At 59.1% G+C, this 20,990-nt stretch overlaps 2 protein-coding genes across 5 annotated transcripts in view; one reads left to right on the top strand and one right to left on the bottom strand.

Annotated features, from left to right (window-relative positions):
• The window catches only part of STAT3 (signal transducer and activator of transcription 3), a 60,986-nt gene extending 56,393 nt beyond the window's left edge, over nucleotides 1-4,593 (top strand). For 2 of the 4 annotated variants that reach the window (XM_056126996.1, XM_056126995.1), the window contains exons 22-24: nucleotides 1,454-1,496; nucleotides 1,856-1,918; nucleotides 2,694-4,593. In XM_056126996.1, the coding sequence (XP_055982971.1) occupies nucleotides 1,454-1,496; nucleotides 1,856-1,880 (68 nt within the window). In that variant the 3' untranslated portion in view covers nucleotides 1,881-1,918; nucleotides 2,694-4,593. Of the gene's footprint in view, nucleotides 1-1,453; nucleotides 1,497-1,805; nucleotides 1,919-2,693 lie in introns of all 4 variants that reach the window. The other 2 variants (XM_056126994.1, XM_056126993.1) reach the window with 1 other exon arrangement.
• Nucleotides 4,594-5,589: 996 nt separating this feature from the next.
• Nucleotides 5,590-20,623, bottom strand: LOC130035201 (signal transducer and activator of transcription 5A). The gene is made up of 19 exons (XM_056126763.1): nucleotides 20,444-20,623; nucleotides 19,622-19,759; nucleotides 19,148-19,304; nucleotides 17,179-17,268; nucleotides 14,794-14,968; nucleotides 13,793-13,923; nucleotides 13,539-13,690; nucleotides 13,220-13,375; nucleotides 12,762-12,941; nucleotides 10,785-10,872; nucleotides 10,557-10,679; nucleotides 10,133-10,225; nucleotides 9,675-9,881; nucleotides 9,134-9,228; nucleotides 8,917-9,047; nucleotides 8,401-8,559; nucleotides 7,659-7,710; nucleotides 7,385-7,492; nucleotides 5,590-6,737 (listed from the first exon to the last, which is right to left on the bottom strand). Exons 2-19 carry the CDS (start codon nucleotides 19,747-19,749, stop codon nucleotides 6,575-6,577), a joined length of 2,388 nt encoding a protein of 795 aa, XP_055982738.1. The 5' UTR covers nucleotides 19,750-19,759; nucleotides 20,444-20,623; the 3' UTR covers nucleotides 5,590-6,574.
• Between the last annotated feature and the right edge of the window lie 367 nt (nucleotides 20,624-20,990).

Below are 20,990 nucleotides of genomic sequence, written 5' to 3'. Positions count from 1 at the left end.
TGGGTTTAAATGAAGTTTTTATCCCATATGCTATTTTTAGGGGACAAAATTCACTGTTTGTTACAGGCAGAATTCTGGTATAGTGTGAATGTTAGGTGTCTGAATGGTTTTTGTTGTTGTTTTTTGTTTTGTTGTCATTATTGTTTGTAGCACATGTTTTCAATTTGAGCACATGAACTTTTTGTATTATTCAAACACATTTTTGATGACTCTTATTAGCATTGAGTACTCAACTGAGGACTGCATACATTCATTTTTTTAACTTTTTAGAAAATAAGTAATTAAATTGGGGAAAAAATAAATTTTTTCATTCATTTTTGACCATGTGATACCAGGGGTGTAACCCAGGCCTCCTGCAGACAAAACCAGGCTCAGCCCATTGAGCTGTCAGACTGGCCTTAGGACATTCTCCAGCACAGAAGTTCTATTGGTAGTGCAGGGCCCTTCGCTGGGAGAACGAATTGCTGTCAGACTTTCTCCAAAGCCTCGAGTTGTACAACTGTGTGTGTGTGTGTCTCTCTCTCTTTTTTTTTTTATTCCTGGGTCACGCCCAGTGATGCACAGGGGTTATTCCTGGCACATGCAGTCAGGAATTACTCCTGGTGTTGCTTGGGGGACCATATGGGATACTGGGAATTGAACCCGGGTTGACCACATGCAAGGCAAATGCCCTACCTGGTGTGCTATTGCTCCAGCCCAAATTGTGTGTCTCTTGGGCCACCCACCCCACCTGAGTGATTTTTTTTCACTGAATCTCTGAGGCTCTGGAAACAGGGTTTAAGCCCCTGCAGGCCCCTGCTTCCCTCCTTCCTTTTCTATTGGACAAGAATTCTGAATGCCCAAGACCCTCAAAGTGGGCACCGCCCCGTCCCCCATCTTGTTCTTGAGTCAGATGCCTGGCCCTGGCTGGCTCCCTTAGCTGCTGAAACAGAGGGAAGTCCAGGCCACCTGTCTGCAGCCCAGAGCTGTCAGCCCTGCCGCAGCACTGTCCTGGGTCTCCTGTTGTGTGCAGTTATCCAGAGGCCCGCGGCAGCACCCTCGGGCAGCTGAGTGCTGTCTGTATCCCCCCAGCTCTGGGACCACAGGCCCCTAAAGACACGGTGACATTGGCAGCTGAGAGGACAACTGTCCAGGCGGCACAGCCTCTGTTCCCGCTGGCCAGGAGTTATCTAAGAGATATGGCCCCGGCCAGCACACATTCTTCATGCCACATTAGGGCTATGAGTGGCAGTGGCCTAGCTGCGCATGGGACCAGGGCCTACGAATGGGTGCCCGAGGGTCAGGCCAGCTCCATGGAAAGGACTGAAGGTCCATACTGCGAGCCCCCAGTCGTCTCAACAAGGGTGGCCATGCAGGGACAGTTCCCTCCTCCAAGCTGGAGGGGTGAGGCTGCAATCTTCCTCCTGCCCCATTCCCTCCCCCGCCCATCACTGACCCCCAGTTTTCTTCCCAGGTGCTGCCCCCTACCTGAAGACCAAGTTTATCTGCGTGACACCGTAAGTGGCTTCCCTTACCCCTTTGTTCACTTTTATTTCTGAGATGCTCAGGGAGCCCCGGGATGGCGCCTGCTCACCTGCCTGCCCGCCCGGGGGGAGCCGGTGCCTTCGAGGGTGGGGGACCCCAGGCTCTGTGTAGCACTCGGTGACCTTGTGTGTTTAAGAAGCTCGAGCCTTTATTTTTCTGTTGGAGACCAGAGTTTGATGGCTTGTGTGTGTGTGTTTTGTTCTTTCTTTCTTTTTTTTTTTTTCCTCCATTGTGTCTTGTCAACCCTGCCCCTCTCCCCTCCGGCGCCCCCTTTCCTACAGAACGACCTGCAGTAATACCATTGACCTGCCGATGTCCCCCCGCACTTTAGATTCATTGATGCAGTTTGGAAGTAATGGGGAAGGTGCTGAACCCTCAGCAGGAGGGCAGTTCGGTGAGTATTTGGGGGGGAGCAGCCGTGGTCTCTGTCAGGGAGGTCAGGCAGAGCGCGCAGAGCTGGTCGCATGGATTGGGAGGAAGAGGTTCTAGAACATTCCCTGGCGTTCATCCGTAAGTGTGCGTTGGCTGGCAGCCGCCTTACAATCAGCACAGCCATGGAGATTGGACTCCCCCCACTCGAAGTTCACTTTCATCACCTGTCTTTTCCTACCCCAACAAATCCAGTGCATGAGCTCTAAACAGGCAAGAACATGAGTAAGGTCGGATTGGGGTGGATTCCAAATCTTTAAAATCCACCAAATGTATTTTTTATTTGATTTTGTTTCTTTTGGGGCCACACCTGGCGGTGCTGGAGGGACCCTACAGTGCCCGGGATGGAACCTGGGGGCCCCTGCATGCAAAGCCCGGCTCCAGCCCATGGAGCTGTCTCCTGGCTCTTCTCTGCCAAGTGGTGCACTGTCTCCTGGTGGACGGTCCACGTTGGTTTCAAGAGCTCGCGGGTATTGGTGGCTGCTGCCTTCATGGGGTGGGCAGCCTTAGGCCTCTCTTAAGTGCGGAGAGTGGGGGACAAGTGAGGCAGGGAGCCTGCGCCCTCCCCGAGGTAAGAGCCTGGGGGCAGGGTGGGGGAGAGGGGAGGTCTGCTCTGTCTACCCAGCCTTGGCTGGATGGCTGCAGTGGCCTGGGCCTGTCTCTGCTGGAGGTCAAGGGTGCAGGTCCTGCCTGCTGCAGGGCTCAGACGACTGAAGCAGCTGTCCCTGTCTGTCCCCCAGAGTCCCTCACCTTTGACATGGAACTGACCTCGGAGTGCGCGACCTCTCCCATGTGAGGAGCAAGGCTGGATGCTACAGAGAGCAATGGAGACACCCCGTATCCCACCCACCCCTTGCCAGCCAGACCCCAGATCGTCGGTGACTCCTTACTAGGGGGGTGGGGGGGTGGGTCCAGATTTTTTTTTTTAAATCTCCTACTTCTGCTATCTTTGAACCATCTGGGCACTTTGTTAATAGAGAAACGAGTGAATGTGGGTGATAGGCTTTTTCTGTAAATGCAACCAAGAATGTGGACTCCGGAATAGATCACAGGAGGTGGAACGAGGCGAGAGGGAGGAAAAGGAACTGTCTCCCGCCCCCACCCCCTCCTCTCAGCCACTTTCCTTGTTTGAGACAAGTGCCTCAGGGCCAGGGTGCCCCTCCGCCCAGATCTGTAGGCTGAAGCCCCAGGTCCAACAAGAAGTCCTCCTGGCATTGCACTTTCAACCCAGCTTGTGTCCAGCTAGGAGACACAACTTTCAAAGTCCCTAGATGTCTCTGTAAATTCACAAACAAGAGGGGTGGGGAGGCAAAAACAAACAAAAAACAAAAACAAAAAAACACCAAGTTTGGCCAAACCTTTTATGTATTTGCAGTGACTCAGCCAGCAGTCTCTGATGCTTGAGACTTGAAGCTTCTTTCAGGCTAATAATTTATATGAACTCCCAGATGGGTTCAGATCTATCCTCTAAAGTCCCCCCGCCCAGGGATGGGGGTGGGGGTGCCTGTGGTGTCCACTGAGGAGGGGTGAGGGAGAGACTGCACATTGCTGGGCTCATTTTCACAAGCAAAGTTATTTTCCCCTTGAATGTTGTTGGCTCATTAGCTGGGCAGCGGGGGCCCCTGCACCTGGCCTCCTTTCTCCCTCACCCCGCGCTTCTGTTTCTGTGGGTGCCTTATACGGGATGGGGTGCTCCTTCCTTCCTTCCTTCCTCCCCAACCCTGCTGCCTCTGCGCTCCACCCCCTCTGGCATGTCTCCCTCTGTCCCGCTGGCCTTAGGAATCCTGAGGCCAGATTCCTGGGATCAAAGAGGAAGCATTGGGGAGGGGGGAGACAGAGTGCAGACTGGGGGCGCCCAGCCGAGTCGAAGCTCAGGGAATAAGGTTCTTCACCCAGTTTCCAGGCGGTTTCCCATGGCACCCCCCGACGTGGCCGGCTGCAGAGTGGAGGTTCGCCCAAGGGAGGGGATGCGCACCCCGCCTGGCCACCCCATACGGGGGCCAAGATGAGGCAGAGGCTCCCACTGGCCTCTCACTTCAGAACAGAGCAGCGGGCCCTGGGCCCCTGCAGAGGTGAGGCAAGGGGACTCGGGGGTCCCAAGCAGCCTGCTGGGGGCACTGGAGTCCCTCAGAAAGCCAGTCCTCACTCCCGCATTAGCCAGTGTCCGAATCGGGGCCTCACCTCTTCAAGATAGGATGGTTGGTTCCCGGCACCCCGGGAATGTGGAGGGGCCATCACTCCCTACTCCCCAGCCCATCTCCCAGGGGCATGGGCTCTGGGCTTCTGTGGGGAGCTCTGTGGACTTCCAGTCTTGGAACCGAGGAAAGTTCCAGGCTTCTGGGCAGCAGGTGGATCTGGTGTGAACGCCGGCGGAAGCAAAAGTTCTGAGAGCAGCTGAGACTCATGTGGGCCCCCCTCCATTGCTTTAAATGACAGCCCTCCAGGACCCCCAGCCCAGCTGAGATTCCATGGAGCCCACAACCTGTCCGCACGATGGTTTGAACGCCGCTGGCCTGGCCACCGCATTCAAATTCCAATGTATACTTCATAGTGTAAAAATTTATATTATTGCAAGGTTTTGTTTTGTATATTGCTGTATGTACTTTAATTTTCAGAAATAAAAGTTCTCTAGTGACCCTCTGCTGGTCTGGCAGCTTTCTTGCTGGGGGATGGGGTGTTTTTTCCCTAGCCTGGGTTTTCAGGGCCCGAGGGGGAGTGGGGGGGCTACTCCCGCCTGGGCCCCTGGGTTGCCCCCTCCCCCATCCGTCTGACTGAGCCACAGCCTCCACCTCCTCCCCCTCGCCCCCGCTGTGGCTCCTGTCTGGGGTGATAAGCTCCCTGGGGGGCTGGGGCATAGATACTCAGCAGCCCCCAAGGCTGCCCCTCTAGCTCCATTATCACTTTCTCTGAGGTTCGCTCAGTGCTGTGCTGATGGACATAAACACTTGGCTGCTGCCTGGGCCCTGGCAGCAGGGGGTGATAATTCAGACAGCAGCGCCCACTTGCCACCATGGAGACAGCGGCAGACGGATGCGAGATGGCAGATTAGTGTGGGCGCCTTCCCTCCTCCTGCGCCCCCCGCCAGCCCCGCTTCCCTTGCTGTGCGCCCTGTGGCTTCCCACCATCCACCCCGCCCTCCCCGCAGGGCGCCCCTCCCCCCAGACAGCTGGGTACAAAGGGGCAGCGCCAGGCCCAGTCGCCCTGCCAGGAGGAGGCTCAGTGTAGGGGCAGGTACCCACTGCTGGTGCCTGCGGGAGGCTCCCACATGCCCAGCTCAGACACTGAGGACCCTGGGACCATTGTGGACCACTGTTTCCGGCTTGGCGGCCAGCTCCGAGGAGCCATGGGACCACGGTTGCTATGTCCTCTACTCCCCCCCACCCTCACCCCTGTAATCACCATTTCTCGAGCCCTCTGACCTGCTGAGGGCTGCTAGCATTCCTGGACAGGCGAGGCAGAGCAGAGAGCAAGCAGCTGTGTCAGGCTGCCCCTCACACCCTCTGCCCTGCAGAAGGAAAGAAAATGACCCCAGTAGTGGGAGGGGGGGTCGGGGGAGAAGCAGGGGGGGTGCCACTCACGAAGACCACTGCCAGCTTCCCCAACCAGGGGTCATACCAGCAAGCAGCAAGCTTATGAACAAAATATTTTATTCAAAGACACTGTTGACACAAGCATGTGGCCTGTGTACAAGGTACAAAAGCGGGAGCTGGGGGGAGGGGGAGCCAGGCCCTATACCCCAACCCGTTACATAACTCCAGCGCCAGCTCCGGGCTCCAGCTCCCATGGCAGGCAGCAAGCACGGCTTCTCTCCCTGCAGTTTCCTCTTCTCCAGGAGGGGGATCTGCCCTAGCGCTTCACCACCCTCCTGTACACAGGCGCAGAGAGAAAAGCCAGGAAAGAAGGTGGGAGGGGAGGGGAGGATGGGGGCTGCAGCACAGACTTCAAGGCTCCTTGCTGGAGCCCAAAAAATGGAGACCCCCTGGGCCTGTGTCTTGTGTCTGCCACTAGCTCCTCCTGTTCACAAAAAGCCTGGAGTCCACAACCATGAAAGTATCCAACATGGGTTGAAACTGAAGCCCAGCCTCCTTCCAAGGGAAAGAACCAACAGATCAAGATGTGCCTAGCCGGGACACACACACACACACACACACACACACACACACACACACACCTTGAGAGGCAAAGCTTCTAGAAACTGCGGCCATGTCACAGGGCCCAGCCCGCTTCCTCAAGAAATGTCACTAGCCGGGCACTCGGAGCTGGGGAGGCCACTCGAAGGGAACCTCAAATTCAAAGTCACCCCCTGCACATGTCATGGTTCCTCCAAGTACCTGCAGGGAACGGCCCCCAGAATAAGCAAACAGAATTTCACGCAAACAAACAGCTGCTGAGCAGACAGTCATGGAAGGCCCTGGCTCAGCTCCATCTCTACCGCCCAGGGGGCTGCTGCCTCCCCTCCTGGGGACTGTGCAAGGTCCCCCCCGCCCCGGCACCCGCACACACACGCACGCGCGCATTCACGCTACCGCAGAAGGTATTGCGACTCACAGCAACACTCCAGTCACAGCACAGTGTCCCGTCACATTGAGCACTGTCTCTGGGGAGGGAGGGACGGGGACGCTCAGGAGAGTGAGCCCCTGGCATTGCTGAAGAGGCCGGCGGGCGGGGAGAGGCGCGGGTGCAGCCCGTCCACGGGGCGCCGTAGAAGCTCCTCCACATGCCGCGCCACGTCCATGGTCTCGTCCAGGTCGAAGTCTCCTTCCTGGTCCAGGACGGGGTCAGCACTGGAAGGGAGAGGGGAGCTGTGCCTTGAGCCCCGCCCTGCCCCCTGCACGCCCCCCAACTCCCCGCCCTGAACCACAGCCCTGAATTGACAAAGTCAGTTACTGGCCATGCTGGTCTCATCTCTCCCCTCGCTGGATGGTGTCGGGGCTCAGGGCCCCTCTCCCTGTCTTCAGTGGGAGGACCAGCTGGCTGGGCCTGTGACCCTGTCCCTCAACGTCCTGGGGCTGATTGGAGCCCTGGCCCAGACTGGGCCTTTACACCACCTTCCCAAAGGAGCAGGGGGATCCAACTCCTTCCAGAGGAGGAAACTGAGGCACAGTATGGGAAGGGAATTGCCAGAGTGATCTGTGACCCCTACACCTGTGGTCACCCCCTGCAGCCAGGCCCCAGACCTCCACCCCAGCTTGGAAGAGAGATGCCCCCGGGAGCTCCGTGAGCAGCACCCTGGCAGCAGCCCCTGCTGAAGCCCTTGGGAACACCCAGTGTGCACGAAAGGCCTTTTCCCGCCACGCACACACGCCCGTGGTAGAGGTTCACGGGCGGCACGGCCGGTCACAGCAGATGGAGCCCAGACTGTGCCAGCACCCTGCCTGCCCTCGCCTGCCAACGCCCCATCCTGCCCACCGCGCCCGCGAACACAACCTACTTCTGCGGGTACATGTTATAGTGGGTCTGGGGGCACACGACGGGGGAGGGGGCCTGGTCCATGTAGGTGGCGCTGCCCGCCGCAGAGTCTCCAGACACGCTCACGAACCTGGAGGAAACATAGGTGCCTCGGGGAGCGGCCAGGCACATGAGGCCCGTCGGGGAGGACAGCATCCCCTGGCTGCAGGAGCAGGGCCACCATCCAGCCCCTCCCCAGGCTGAGGCAGGCTGGGTGGGGGCGGGGAGGGGAGCGGAGCCCAGCCCAGGTCACTTACTCAGGGACCACCTGCTTGATCTGCGGCTTCACATATCCGTCCACGGCTTTGGCTGCGGGGAGAAGGGGCAGGTGGTGGGCACCCTGGAGACATAGCTCACCCATGCAGCCACCCCCTCCGCAATGTCCCCAGGGCTTCTGGGGGACGAGATGACACAAAGACCCCCCCAGGAAGCCCCCACAAAAGGAGCCAGTGGGGATGGGGGGATCCCGGTCTCTACCTTCCATCTGTCCCTCCTGCTTGCTCTCCTGGCCCAGTCCTGCCAGGCAACAGAATCTGCCCCGGGGACCAAACCAAGGGCCACTGTCCCTTGCAAGACAGCCTGGAGGTGCCCCGGCTGCCCCCACAGTAGGGTTTTTTGCTCCGCCAACAAGGGAGTTGGGTCAGAAGTCACACACTCCCTCATTCAATCCTGAGCCCTGAAATGCTATTATTTTCTGTATTTGTTTTGGGGTCACTCCCAGCAGTGCTCGGGGCTTACTGCTGGCTCTGCACTCAGCAATCACTCCTGGTGGGCTGGGTGAACCACATGTGGTGCCAGGGATTGAACCCGGATCTGCTGCATGCAAGGCAAAGCCTCTACGTGCTGGACTATCGCTCCGGCCCTAAAATGTTTTCAGTGCACATGCTGGGTGTCCCTCCCCTAGTGGAGAACTAGTCCTGGGCCTGAGTCCCCACGGCCGCACCCCCCATCCCCCCACACCCGCAACCGTGCACAGCATCCCAGGATGCAGAGACCAACCACCAAGCTCTGGTGTGTAGTACTTGGAGAAAACCTCATCCTTGGGCCGGTCGGGAAACACGTAGATGAGATAGTTCAGGTCCCCCAGCCGGTCTGCCAGGGAACGAATGGAGAAGTCCCGCGTGGTAAATGGCTTCAGGTTCCACAGGTTGCGGTCAGCTGTGAACAGGACAGGCCCCAGGGCAGGCTCGCAGAGGCCCCCTGCGTCCCTGAGTCTGTGTGGCACCAGTGGCCCCCGACTATGACCGGACAAGGTCACACGCAGACCCTCCGCCCAGCAAAGCAGCAAGCAGGGGCAGGGGGCCGGGCAGAGGAGGAAGAGCCAGCGGGTCTCTGGGTCCTGCCTTCCCAATTCTCAGCCCAGAGCCTGACTTTTCCCCCAAGAATCGGGCTGATGGATTGTGGGGTCAGGGATCCAGAGGACAGAGTAGGGGTGGGGGACAGGATGGACAGAGCAGGCACACCCGGGACTCAGAGACGGGAACTCGGGACTGGTGTGATGTGAGGGGCACTCACGGGAGTCGAACTTCCAGGCGATGGTGATGCCGCCGATCTCCGAGTCGCTGAAGCGCAGCAGGAAGGTGCCATCAGGCTTGTTGATGAGCAGGTCGTGGGCCTGCTGCTTGTTCACGAAGCCGAGGATGGCCCTGGACGGTACCGAGGCCCACATTGTGTCACCAGCAGCGCCACCGCTGAGCGGACGTCCAGCCCGCCCCAGGCACCCGGTCCTCACCCGTCGTTCCAATGGGGCTTGTGGTGCTTCTTTAGCACCTCCATGACCCCGTCGAACCACTGCCAGAAGGTGTAGTTCCAGCCCGGCAGGTTTTCCTATGAGCCCCAAAGAGTCTGAGTAACGGGGGCGGCCAGGGCAGGGACAGGACAGCTCTGGTCCTACGCAGACCTTCCCCAGTCTGTCCCCTGCACCCTGGCAGCTCTGGAGCACCCTTCACCCATCCCTAGGCCCTCCCCACACTGGGTGAAACTGCCCAGGCCAGACAAGGATCTCCCAAGTCACACCTGCTCAACCCCGTCATTTGACTGGGGACAAAGTGGGCAGAGAAGGAAGGAGCCAAGGGAGGCCCCAGATCCTGAACAGACCAAGGACCCCAATCCCCAGTGCAGTCTCTTCCAAAGGACTCACCCACTGTGACAGCTACTGCCTCTACTCCCTGGGGTACCCCCCAGCCTCCCTACACACACACACACACACACACACACACACACACACACACACTCACAGTCTGAGCTGGGCCCTGACTGGGTCACCCCCTCACCCTGTTGAACTGGGACCAGGACACGGACATGCCGCTGTAGTCCTCCAGGTGGCCGCTGCTGCTGTTGAAGAGTTTCTGCGCCAGGAACACCAGGTTCTCGCTGGTCAGGCCCCGGTTGCTCTGTACCTCGGCCTTGAACTTCATGTTGAGCGCCTCGCAGAGCTGCGGCCACAGCACCTTGTCGGGCACGGCGAAGGGCACCCTGCCCTGAGAGGGAAGAGACAGGCTGAGGTGGGGGCACAGAGGTAGAGCAGGAGCCAGTCAGACCCGCCATGCAGGTACACAGTGTCGCCGAGGTCTGAGAAAGATCCAGAAAAAAAGCCACCAGGAGGCGGGCGGGGACAACATGCAGGGAGCTGGCACTGTCCACAGGGATCGGCCCCCCCACCCCGTGCGCTGGCTCACAGACTGTCCCCCAAGTGGGCTCTTCAGCAGAGCACAGGGGCCCCGGGACTCACGGGCTCGGCAAACGCGTTGTCCCACAGCACAGTGGCAGTGGCGTTGTGGTCCTGGCTGCCGTGGACAATGACCACCACAGGGAGGGACAGTGTCTGCGCGAGGCCAGGGAGAGAGTGCTGAGAGCAGGCCACACTCGCCCTGCACCCCCCTTTCTCAAATGGACCCCCTTCTCCTCAGCCTGGCACACACACTCCTTCCAGAAGAACTAGAGCCAAAACTGAACAGCAAAAATCCTGCATTTTTTTTTCCCCCTCATTCGACAGCCTTCATTTCTGTGGCTGGCACTGGTCTGGCACCCAACAGGTGGTGAGGAGTAAATGGGGCGACTCCTCCATCTGGAGCAGCGGGCCCCGAGCGGGAAGGTCGCCTCTGCTCAGCCCTTCCGCAGTCGCTGGAGGGTGCCGTGACGAGCAGGAGCCTCACCTTCACCTGGAAGACCAGCTCGTTGCTGCCCACGCTGAACTGAGACTCGAACAGGACCGTGAACTTCTCCTCCGTCACTGACTCTGCGCCCCGCCGGTCGGCACGCTTGATCCTCTTGAGTGACTGTGGGGCAGGAGGTCAGAGAGCACAGTGGTCAGCTCTGGGCTGACTGTGAGGATGAGGCTCCAGGCTGACCTTCCTGCCAGGGGTCCGGCCTGTCTCCCTCACCATGTTGCGGAAGTGGGCGCTGAGGGTGCCGGTGGCCTGGTGGTACTCCATCACGCAGCAGTTGTTCAAGATCTCCCCGCTGCACTCGCTGTGGGGACAGAGGAACCCCAGCTCCAGAGGGGCCCAGGATGGGGAGCTGGGCCTGTGACCCCGGATCAGGGCCACTCTGCGGCCTTGGGGCATCTCCAGAGCTGACTCTCTCACAAAAGAAGCTCTAAGGGGTCTTTGCCCCTCGCTACATTAAAAATTCCTTGGGAGGGACTGGAGTGATAGCACAGCGGGTAGGGCATTTGCCTTGCACGCAGCCAACCTGGGTTTGATTCCCAGCATCCCATATGGTCCCTTGAGCATCGCCAGAAGTAATACCTGAGTGCAGAGCCAGGAGTAACCCCTGAGCATTGCTGGGTGTGACCCAAAAAGAAAAAAAAATTCCTTGGGAGGTTGAGGTTAGAGTGATAGTACAGCGGGGAGCCCACTTGCCTTGCACGCAATCTACCTGGGTTCCATCCTCGGCGTCTCATATGGTCCCCTGAGCCCCCACTAGGAGTGATTCCTGAGCACTGAGTCATGAGGAAGGCCTAAACACAGCCAACTTATTCCCCTCCAATTTTTTTCCCTTGAGCCTCAAGATGGATATGGGATATTTGAAGTCTGGAAGCTTCTAAAATATATCCTGTGATCCTGCGTCTGAGGATCAGTGTGACCCTCCCTGATCCACTGCATGGCCCCCCAGGATTCCTCTACCCCACTTCAGAGGGGTTTCCCCACCCGCCCCACATGCACGTCTGTTTGCAGCCCCCAAGCTTTGTACTTAATCCTGTTACCTCACATTTTTGTTTTGTTTTGTTCTTGGGGCCACACTGGGTGATTTGGGGGACTCCCCCAACTCACTGCAGGGGGGAAAAATGGTGTCAGGGTTCAAATCTCAATTGAATCTGCTCAGCCCACTGAGCATGTCCCTGCCCCATCCACCCACCCCCAAACATCCTAGGGTTTCTCATTTGTGTGTAAACCCAAGTCTCCCCTCAACAGGCCTTCCTCGATCGCCCTGGCCAATCACGTGCTGGCACCTCTACACCGCTGCTGGTTTCCCAGGGCCTGATGCTTTGACACCCTTTGCCGTCAGTGGCACTGCAAGGATGGAGCCCAGATGACACATGGCAGCCCGCCAGCCATTCCCTGAAGACTTGGCCTTAGAGTGAATTGGTCTTTTTTTTTTTTTTGGTTTGTTTTTTGGTTGTTGGGTTTCGTGGTGGGGAGGGTCACACCCAGTGTTATCCAGGGGTTACTCCAGGCCCTGTGCTCAGGAATCACTCCTGGCAGGCTCAGGGGAACATATGGAATGCTGGGGATTGAAGCCAGGCTGGCCACATGCAAGGTGAGTGCCCTCCCTGCTATTCTAGTGATAGCTCTGGTCCCTCAACTGCATGTCTAGGAGGGTCCCTATCCCTATCCAGGGAGAAACTGCTCTGTCTTCATCATCATCCTCAGATGATGAAGCAACCACACAGCAACGAACACTGAGTCTGCCCAGACACAGTGAAGCTGAACTGTTCTGGCCCTGGGGTCCCTCCATGGGCACACAGTCCTCGTACAGACTGATCTGGCTCCCTGCACATCCTATAGCCTGAGAATGAGGTGTCTCCCTTTGCCAGGTTCCCCTGGGCACACAGGAGTGACCACTGGACATGTCAGCTCTGCTACACATGAAAGGAACAAGGTCTCGGGAGTGGGTCATTTGGATGACACTCGAGACCTATTGCTTAGCCCAGCTTCAGGGACAACCCAGCGTCGGCCACTGTTGGCTGAGTACCTGTTGGGAACTGCTTGGAGTGGAAGGAAACACACAGGATAAGTCACCTGGTGGGCAATGGCAGGTGGCAAGGAGGGGGTACAGCCCCGGCGCAGGCGGGCAGGAGAGAAGGGGCAGGATGGAGAGAGCCTGCACCCCAGGCAGGCGGGCGGGCGGGCACGTACTTGCGGGTGTTCTCGTTCTTGAGCAGCGCCTTGGCCTGCTGCTCGCTGATGATGGTGGCCTTGACCTGGGGCGGGTTCATGTGCACGTTCAGCTTCCCCCCAACAAGCAGCCGCACGGTAGCTGCAAACTTGGTCTGGGTCTTCAGCACCTGCGGGGGCTGCTTCTCGATGATGAAGGTGCTGCGGGGACACAGGGCGCAGTGGGTGCTGTCATGACGCTGCTGCGGACGGGGCTCCCGGGCTGGGGGCAGAGGCCGCCAGGCGCGGGCACAGTGCCCCCGGGGAGCACGGGGCGGGCCCCCTGTGCCCAGGGAGGCCAGGTTCCCGCGGGAGCAGCCAGCGGACACAGGGGACAAGAACAGCCCAGGCAGCCAGAGGCAGGGACATGAGGGCCAGGCAGAGAGAGATGTCATGGGAGCTGAGCCGTCCCCACACCCGGTGCGCGGGGGCGGCCTCACCTGGTGACCAGGGCCGAGATGATGTCCGTGATGGTGGCATTGACCTCCGCCAGCATGTCCTCCACCGGCCCCGCGATGGGCAGCTGTTGGCACAGGTGCTCGGCCCTGCGGATCTGCTGCCGGTTCTGCCAGATGATCTCCGCCAGCTTCTCACACCTGCGGGAGCCCCCAGGCTCCCCGTGTCACCACCTCGCCCTCCCTGGCCCCGGGTGCAGGGGTCCCCGTCCACTGAGAACCCAGCACCCGGCTCCGCCCTCTCCCAGAAGCCTTTGGCCCTCAGTCCTCCCTGAGGCCCGCCCGCCCCTCGGCGCCCACTGACCAGGACTGCAGCACGTCCAGGCTGCCCTCGGGGGGGCCCCCGTTCCCTGCCAGCTGCTGCCTCCGTTTCCACTGGATCAACTCATCGTCCAGGATGATGGTCTGTTGCTTGCGCAGCAGCTGCAGCGTCTTCTGGTGCTTCTCGGCCAGCTCCTGCGGCGGGGAGAGCAGCCCGGCTGACCCCCAGAAACAACGCAGGGCGCCCGGCGGAAGGCAGCTCCCCCTCACCCCCCATCTCCCGGCCCGGCCACTCACCACGCGGTACTGCTGCAGCGTCTGCGCCTCGCGCTGCAGCCAGGCCTCCAGGGACACCTGCTTCTGCTGCAGCGCCGTGTCCCGGCTCAGGCGCTCCTGCGGGTTCAGCGGCCCCGGCTGGGCTCTCTGAGCTGAGGAGGCACCAAGCACCCCACACGATGACCTCCCCTCGCCCTACCCTGCCCCCGCCCCAGCCCCTCACAGACAGCCCCAGCCAGGGTTCTCTGCGTCAGCCACACTCCCAGGACATGCGGATGCCCATTTCATGGACTCCAACCCGGACACCGGAACCGGAAAACCCAAGACGGGGGTCATCACTCCCGCCAACCAGACAGGGGCCTTGGGCAGCAGTGACAGATTGAACACGCCTGCCCCTCACCGAGGAGGGTCCACTTTCCCCGGCCTGTCCAGGGTAGGTCCAAGGGAGCCCACACGCGCCATCCTCCCTCCCCACCATTCCGCAACCAAAGGCGGTCAGTGGTGGCAGTGGAAGGTTAGGAGACAATTTAACATTGTTCCATGTTAACTTAAAACAAGTGTTTTGTTTTGTTTGGGGCCATACTCATGAGTTACTCCTGGCTCTCTGCTCAGGGATAGCTCCTGGTGATGCTCAGAGGACCATAGGGACCACGAGGTACCAGGGAAGACAGGGATAATACAACTCTCTGACCTCAATAAGGCGGGGCTTAGGGTTAGGGGGTCATGCAGATTGACAAGTGAATCCTGGAGAGAAGGCATAGCGGGCAGGGCACTTGCCTTGCATGCAGCCGACCCAGGATCCATCCCCAGCACCATGTATAGTCCTCTGAGCCCACCAGGAGTGATCCCTGAGCTCAGAATAGCCAGGAATAACCCCAGAGCAGCCCTGGGTGTGGCCCCCAAACTGAAACAAAGATCCACTGGGATGATCCACAGGACACCATCCTGCCTCCCTCCACCCACTGGCAGGAGCTCAAAGAGTGGTCTTGGCTCTGCTGTAACCGCAGGACCCCCGGGCTCACCCTGGACCCTCAGGCTCTCCTGGTACTGGATGATGAAATACTCCTGCGTCTGCTGCAGCTTCTTCAGCTCATTCTCTGTGTCCTGCGTCACCAGTCGCAGCTCCTCGAACGTCTGGTTGATCTGCAGGTGTTTCTGGGACATGGCGTCGGCGAGGCTACTGGCTGGCGAGGTGCCCTGCAGGTAGGGGCAGGGAAGTGAGGACGGGGATACGCAGGCCCTCCTCCCAAGGAAAGGCCAACACGGACACAGGGCTGGGGCAACACCTCCCCTGAGCTGTGTTTCCAGTCAGAGGGATGCAAACACATTCTCTGTTTCTTTTTTTTTAATATTTTATTTATTTATTTATTTGCTTTTTGGGTCACACCCAGCGATGCACAGGGGTTACTTCTGTTTCTTTTGTGGCCACACCCAGTGGTACTCGGGGACTGCCCCTAGCAGTGCTCAGGAAACAGTGCTCGGGCACCACGCAATGCCAGGGATGGATCCCAGGGCTCCCATATGCACAGCTTGTGCCCCAGCCTATGGAGTGGCTCCCGGCACTCACTCTCACTCAGGGTTGGAGGACTGCGAGCACCTTTGGTGAGAATCGGGCAGACGGGGAAAGGGCAGGGGCCGGCGGGCACTTCACCTGGCACAGTAGGAACCTCCAGCCCACGGTGTCTCCCAGACAGGCCCATTCCCTGTGCTCTGATGAAACCGCCTCCGCCTGCAGCCCGGGAGCACCTGGCTTTCCTGCCTGCGACCCCCCTTCCCCATTTCACACTGAATCTCCCACCCAAGGTCATGGACATGCCAGGATACACGTGATCCCACGTCATCCATGTCCACGCTCCGGATGCTCTTGTGACCCACGGGAAGAAAGGACCCCTCTCACGGGTGGTATCGGGGACACCAACGGGCAGTGACAGGGAGGCACCGCCGAGGCCTGTGTGGGTCCGGCCTGTTCAGTGACCGGCTGGGTCCTTTCCTTCCGCCACGAGCCGACTGGAATCTCAGGATCAAAGCCCGCCTCCCTCCCGCAGTCCCCACACCCACACGCCGGCCTGGCTGTCCAAGGACAATGACGACTTTCTGTTCCTTGAACACACAGCGCGTCCCTGCCTCAGGGCCTCTCCACTCAATGTTTCCTCACTCTGGAACATTCTGCACCACGTCCTCCGGAGGTCGGCTCTTCAGCTGGCTTTTCGCTGATGGACCAATTTAAAACAGCGCCACTAGCCAGCCACTCGGCGCTGTGAAAGCCGGGCTCAGCTGCGGGGAGATGCGCTTCCCCCTCCTCCCACCTACCCCCAGCTCAGCTGTGTGGGCACCTCACTCACACCAAGGAGGGGAGCCCAGAGGGGCTCGGGAGAGGAACAGCGACCCCTGTGCTAGAGACTGAATTTCAGGAGCTCATATGTCTACAGTGAACTAGACAGTGACAACAAGGGACACCGCCTGGTCGCTGAGGACCCGCTTCTGCACCCTCTCTGGCGTTCCCTAGGCAGGCTCTGTGGGTGCCTTGCCTCCGTGAGCTGGCTCACTCCTCCCAACCCTCACATCCAGGTGGTTTCTCCCCCAGAACATCCTTCTCCCCCACCTCTGTCCCCAAACTTCAGGAGAATTCTCTCCAGGCACCCTTCCCCACAGAGATCTGGGCTCTGCCTCCCAGCCCTGCCCAGCAGTGACAGACACAGCATCCCCTTCAGACATGTTTACCCAAGCAGTGGGGGTGATCCCGAAACCGGGGTCCACACCATAAAGAGTCAATCTCTGGGCTGGAGAGACAGTACCAGGGGTAAGGCTCTTGCCTTGCATGTGGCTGTCCCCAGTTTGATCCCTGGCACCACATATGGTCACCCAAGAACTGAGCAGTCAGCAGTAAGCCCTGAGCAGCCCTAAGTGTGATTCCCCTCACTTCCCCCTAAAAAGAATAAATCTTTTCCCCAGTGATTTGTGGTCTCTGACATAAACTGACTTTTCAGATGTGTGTGTGTGTATGTGCGTGCGTGTGTGTGTATGTGCGTGTGTGTGTATGTGCGTGTATGTGTGTTTAGTGCTTCCTCTTCTGTTTCATTGCTTTGTACATCCTTCCCCCACAAAATTAACCCTGATTTAACCCTCACACAATCCCTACAAGCAAGGTCGTATTATAACCCCTAATTAGAATGGATGAAGTAGACTTTAATCAGAGAGGGTAAGTCATGGGCTTAGATCACACAGCTTGTAAGCAGTAGAGCCAGGTCCTGGGCCAGTGGTGGCTCCACCCCTGCCTGCGACCCTGCCTTGTTTCTTTTCTCCAGCATTTATTAGAAAACAGTGTCTGCAGAGAAAGGCATTTGGACAGACGCCCCCACCCCCCCACCCCCTCCCCCCGCACCTGCACCCGTGCGCCAGACACTCACATTGTTGGCTTCTCGGACCAGCCTCTGCTCATTGTAGAGGATATGGCGGATGCAGCGCACCAGCTCCATGGGGCAACGATCATACGTGTTCTGGAAGAATCCAAAAACGGTGACCAGTGGCCTGCTTTTGCACAGGCCAGTCTGCTGTCTCACCCTTTCCTCTCTCACAATCCTGCCTCTCCAAATTCCCCAAGGAGCTTCAGGAACTGAGGGACTTTCACCAGGGGCTTCGGCTCCTCCAAATCTCTCTTTTTAGTTTTTGGGTCACACCTGGCAATGCTTAGGGGCTACTCTAAGAGTAGTTGGCTCTGTGCTCAGGAATTGCTCCTGGTGGTGAGCAGGGGACCATACTGGGATGCAGGGATGGAACCCTCCATGCAAGGTGAGATGTGCTGTACTATTGCTCCAGCCCAATGATACAATGATACTCTCTCTCAATCTCTCTCTCTCTCTCTCTCTCTCTCTCTTGATGTGACTTCCCCTCCTCAAGCTCCTTGCTGCTCGGCAGCGAATTAGAAGCCACAGGTCACAAAGCACGTCCTACCGCCACCATCTCCAGCTCTGACAACACAGAAACCCCAAGACCTAAGGGGACACCATTGGCACCATTTCACAGAGGAAAAAACTGAATCGGAGAGAGGTTGAGTCGCTCCTCAAACAGACAAACAAGTCAACAGCTAAGCTCAGAGCGGGGACCCCTCCTGCAAGTTCAAGGTACTTTCCACCCTTGTGTGCTCTGGCTTCTGGCTTCCTATTTCGTTTCCCTCTTCCTCCCAGGCTTCTCTTGTTCCCCACACACACCCTCGGCCCGGTTCTCTGATTTCCTTGGCACAGTGTTACTCAGGTATTCTTGTTGGTCTGTTTGTTTGTTTTTGGGTTTTTTGTTTTGTTTTTGTTTTGGGCCACACTGGGGGTGCTCAGGGCTTACTCCTGTGTCTGAGCTCAGGGATCACTTCTGGCAGAGCTCAGGGGACCATACAGGCCGTCAGGGTTTGAACCCAGGTCAGCTGCGTGCAAGGCTAATACCCTGTCTGCCTAGTACCTTTCTGGCTTCTCATTGCTCGTTTTTAAGAAGGATTCACTAAAAAGTACGAGTGGGTACCAATAAATTCTTGACTGTTATTACTACCTACACCCCTTTCTTTGCTTCTACTAAAATTTGTCTCTTCACATATTTGATCCCTGGCATCCCATGTGGTTCTCCAAACACTGCCAGGAGTAATTCCTGAGTGCAGAGCCAGGAGTAATTCCTGAGCTTGTGACCCCAAAACAAACAAAAAAATCCCAAAGAACTCTCTTTCTCTCCCCCTGTGCTCTCCTCCCCACCCTGGTGTAAGGGAGAAGACACATCTGACATCAAAAACTGCCCTTTGGGGCCAGAGAGAGAGAGAGAGAGTACCGCAGGCAGGGTGCTTGCCTTGCATATGGCCGACCCAGGTTTGATCCCCAGCTTTCCCAAACACCCAAGGAATGATCTCTGAGAAGAGCCAAGAGTAGGCCCTCAGCAGTGCCAAGGAGTGCACCCCCCACAAAAAAAAATACATCCATTCTTCAAGGCCCCGTTATCCAGTTCTTGCTGGTAGGGCGGCTGTCCCTACCCTTCCCCACCTCATCAAGTCTCCCAGCTTCCAAATCACCTCAAGAGGGGTGTCTGCTTGCTCTGTTTCTTCCTTTCTAGAATCTGTCTGACTTATTTCTCCTATATTTGGTCGACGTCCAGCTCCTCTTAACTGGTCTGTACAGAATGACCTTCTCTGGGGGACTCCCCTAGCCGGATGATTCGCTAAAGGACTCAGCCAGGTCTGACTTAGAGAGAGGGGGCGGGGAAAACTGAAGCCCAGAAATGTGGCCAAGACACTCAGGTCACATGGTGAGTCAGTGGCCAAGCCAGGAAAAAACCCAGGGTTTCTGGTGCTGGCAAAAAGAGGCAGTGGTGGCTTGCCCACCCAGGCTCGGCGCCTGCACCCACCTGCATCTGCGTGGCATAGTGGCCCAGCTTGATCTTCAGCAGGAATCCATCTTCCCCCACCTGATGCTCCGCCTTCTTCTGCAACTCTTGCACCAGGCCTTCCAGGAGCTGGGTGGCCTGGGCTTGGTCCTGGGGATTGTCCACGTCGATGGCATCCCTTGGGGCATGGGAGTGGAGAAAAGTCGGCTACGGCATCTCCTTAGGCAAAGAGGTCAAGTACCAAGGGAGTTGATTGCAGGCATTCCAGGACCAAAGGGCTGGTTGCTGGCAGGTCCTCAGGGATCAAAGTTTAGTAACACCCCCTTCCTCTGTCCCCTCCCCTGGCTCTCTTTCTCTGTTCCCCTTAACGGGGGAGGGGGGACCACCGCCCCTTCCAAGCAGAGCAGGGCCAGAATCACATCAAACCACAGGGGGTAGATCTAAAGGCCTACCAGGGGCCAGCCAGGGTAGGGCTCGAGGGCCAGGGCCACCTACCAGGGCTGGCTCTCGATCCACTGTGCCAAGTAGTGTCGCACCTCGATAGGGAAGTGCTGGCCGTAGAGCGCCTGCATCTGGCGCAGCGCATCCCCGGTCAGCTGCTGGGCCTGGATCCAGCCCGCCATGTCCGCGCACCTAGGGCCAGCAGGGCTGAGCACGCGCCTCGCCCCCACCCCCCGCCCGGCCCCCGTCAGCCACCCCGGACCCCTTCATGGGAGACAGGCCCCACGACCCTCCAACAAGGAACCTGCTCTCCAGAGTCAAGCGCCCTCCCCGTCTTCCTGTCCCCTCGCACCCCGCTCCTGGGGCTTCCCCCAGAGAAGGGACAAGCCAGAAACTGAAAGAGAAACTTTTGGGCCCTCTCTGCAAGAACCCCCTTCCCTGACTGCGAACCCCCAGCTCCAATTCCTGCGACGACGGGTTGGGTACTGCGGCCCAGTGATCAGGCCAGGTCGCCGACCGGTTCCCCCACGATCCCCACCGGGACCGGGACCCACGTGGGCACGTGGTCGCGGTGGACAGGGAGCGAGGATGGGGGTCGGAGGGGGCGGGGAAGGGGGACACGCGTTCCCCCCGCGGCCCCCCTCTAGCTGCGCCCCCAGTCCCCGTCCCTGGCCAACCCGACAGCGCCCCCTGCCCGCGGCCGAGCCGACGGCGCGCACCCGTCGCCCCCTTCCACGGCGTCCATCCCGGTCCCGCGTCCTTCATCCCCGCGGCACCCAAGTCCCCTCGGGGTCCCGGCGACGGTGCCTGCGCCCTCGGGGTAGGGGGCTGCGCGCGCGGCGGGAGCGGCGGGGCCCCTGCGGCCGGGCCACCCACCTGCTGGGGCCGAGCCGTCTGCGGGGCGGGCAGTGCGCCCAGCGGCTGCCCCTGCGGCCCGCGCTCCGGCGGCGGCTGTTACTACAGGAAGGAGCCGGGAGCTGCGATTTCCTCCTCAAAGGTCAGCTGCCTGCGCTAGACCATACACAGCGCGCGGGCGCTCGCCAACACCCTCCCCGCCGCGCGCGCTCCTGCCTCCGCCCTCGGCGCGGCTGCCCGGCGGGGGCGCGGCGGCCGCCAGGCGGGGCGGCGCGGGGGCGGCCCCGACGGCCGCGGCCCCGGGGTCCCCGCCGCCCCGGGTGGCCCGAGGCCCCGGACTGCGGGAGCCGGGAAAACCCGGGCCCTGGAAACCCCACCGCGGGGCCTCTGGGCTCGCCTGCGTGGAACGGGAGGAGGGAGGGACTGTCTGCATTTTAACGAGCGTGCGTGCGGGTGTCCGTGGGTTGGGGACAGGGCTTTTGTGACCTCAGAGGCAAAGCCTTTAGGGGGTGGGGGGGAAGAAATGGGGATTCCAGAGAAGCCAGCTCATCACCAGGGCCCTGCTCCC

This window comes from Sorex fumeus, unplaced genomic scaffold (genome assembly GCF_029834395.1).
Source record: "Sorex fumeus unplaced genomic scaffold, SorFum_2.1 ptg000063l, whole genome shotgun sequence".
Lineage (NCBI taxonomy): Eukaryota > Metazoa > Chordata > Mammalia > Eulipotyphla > Soricidae > Sorex > Sorex fumeus.
This window is presented reverse-complemented; position numbering and strand designations above follow the sequence as displayed.

Bases quoted from the DNA above. Each gene is read 5' to 3' on its own strand.
- LOC130035201 (XM_056126763.1), bottom strand. From the start codon at position 19,749: ATGGCGGGCTGGATCCAGGCCCAGCAGCTGACCGGGGATGCGCTGCGC. The intron at 13,924-14,793 runs GTGAGCCCGGGG...GTGCCTCCTCAG, and splicing joins GGAGAGCCTGAGGGTCCAGG to CTCAGAGAGCCCAGCCGGGG. The intron at 7,493-7,658 runs GTAAGTGACCTG...TGTTTCCTCCAG, and splicing joins ATCAAGCAGGTGGTCCCTGA to GTTCGTGAGCGTGTCTGGAG.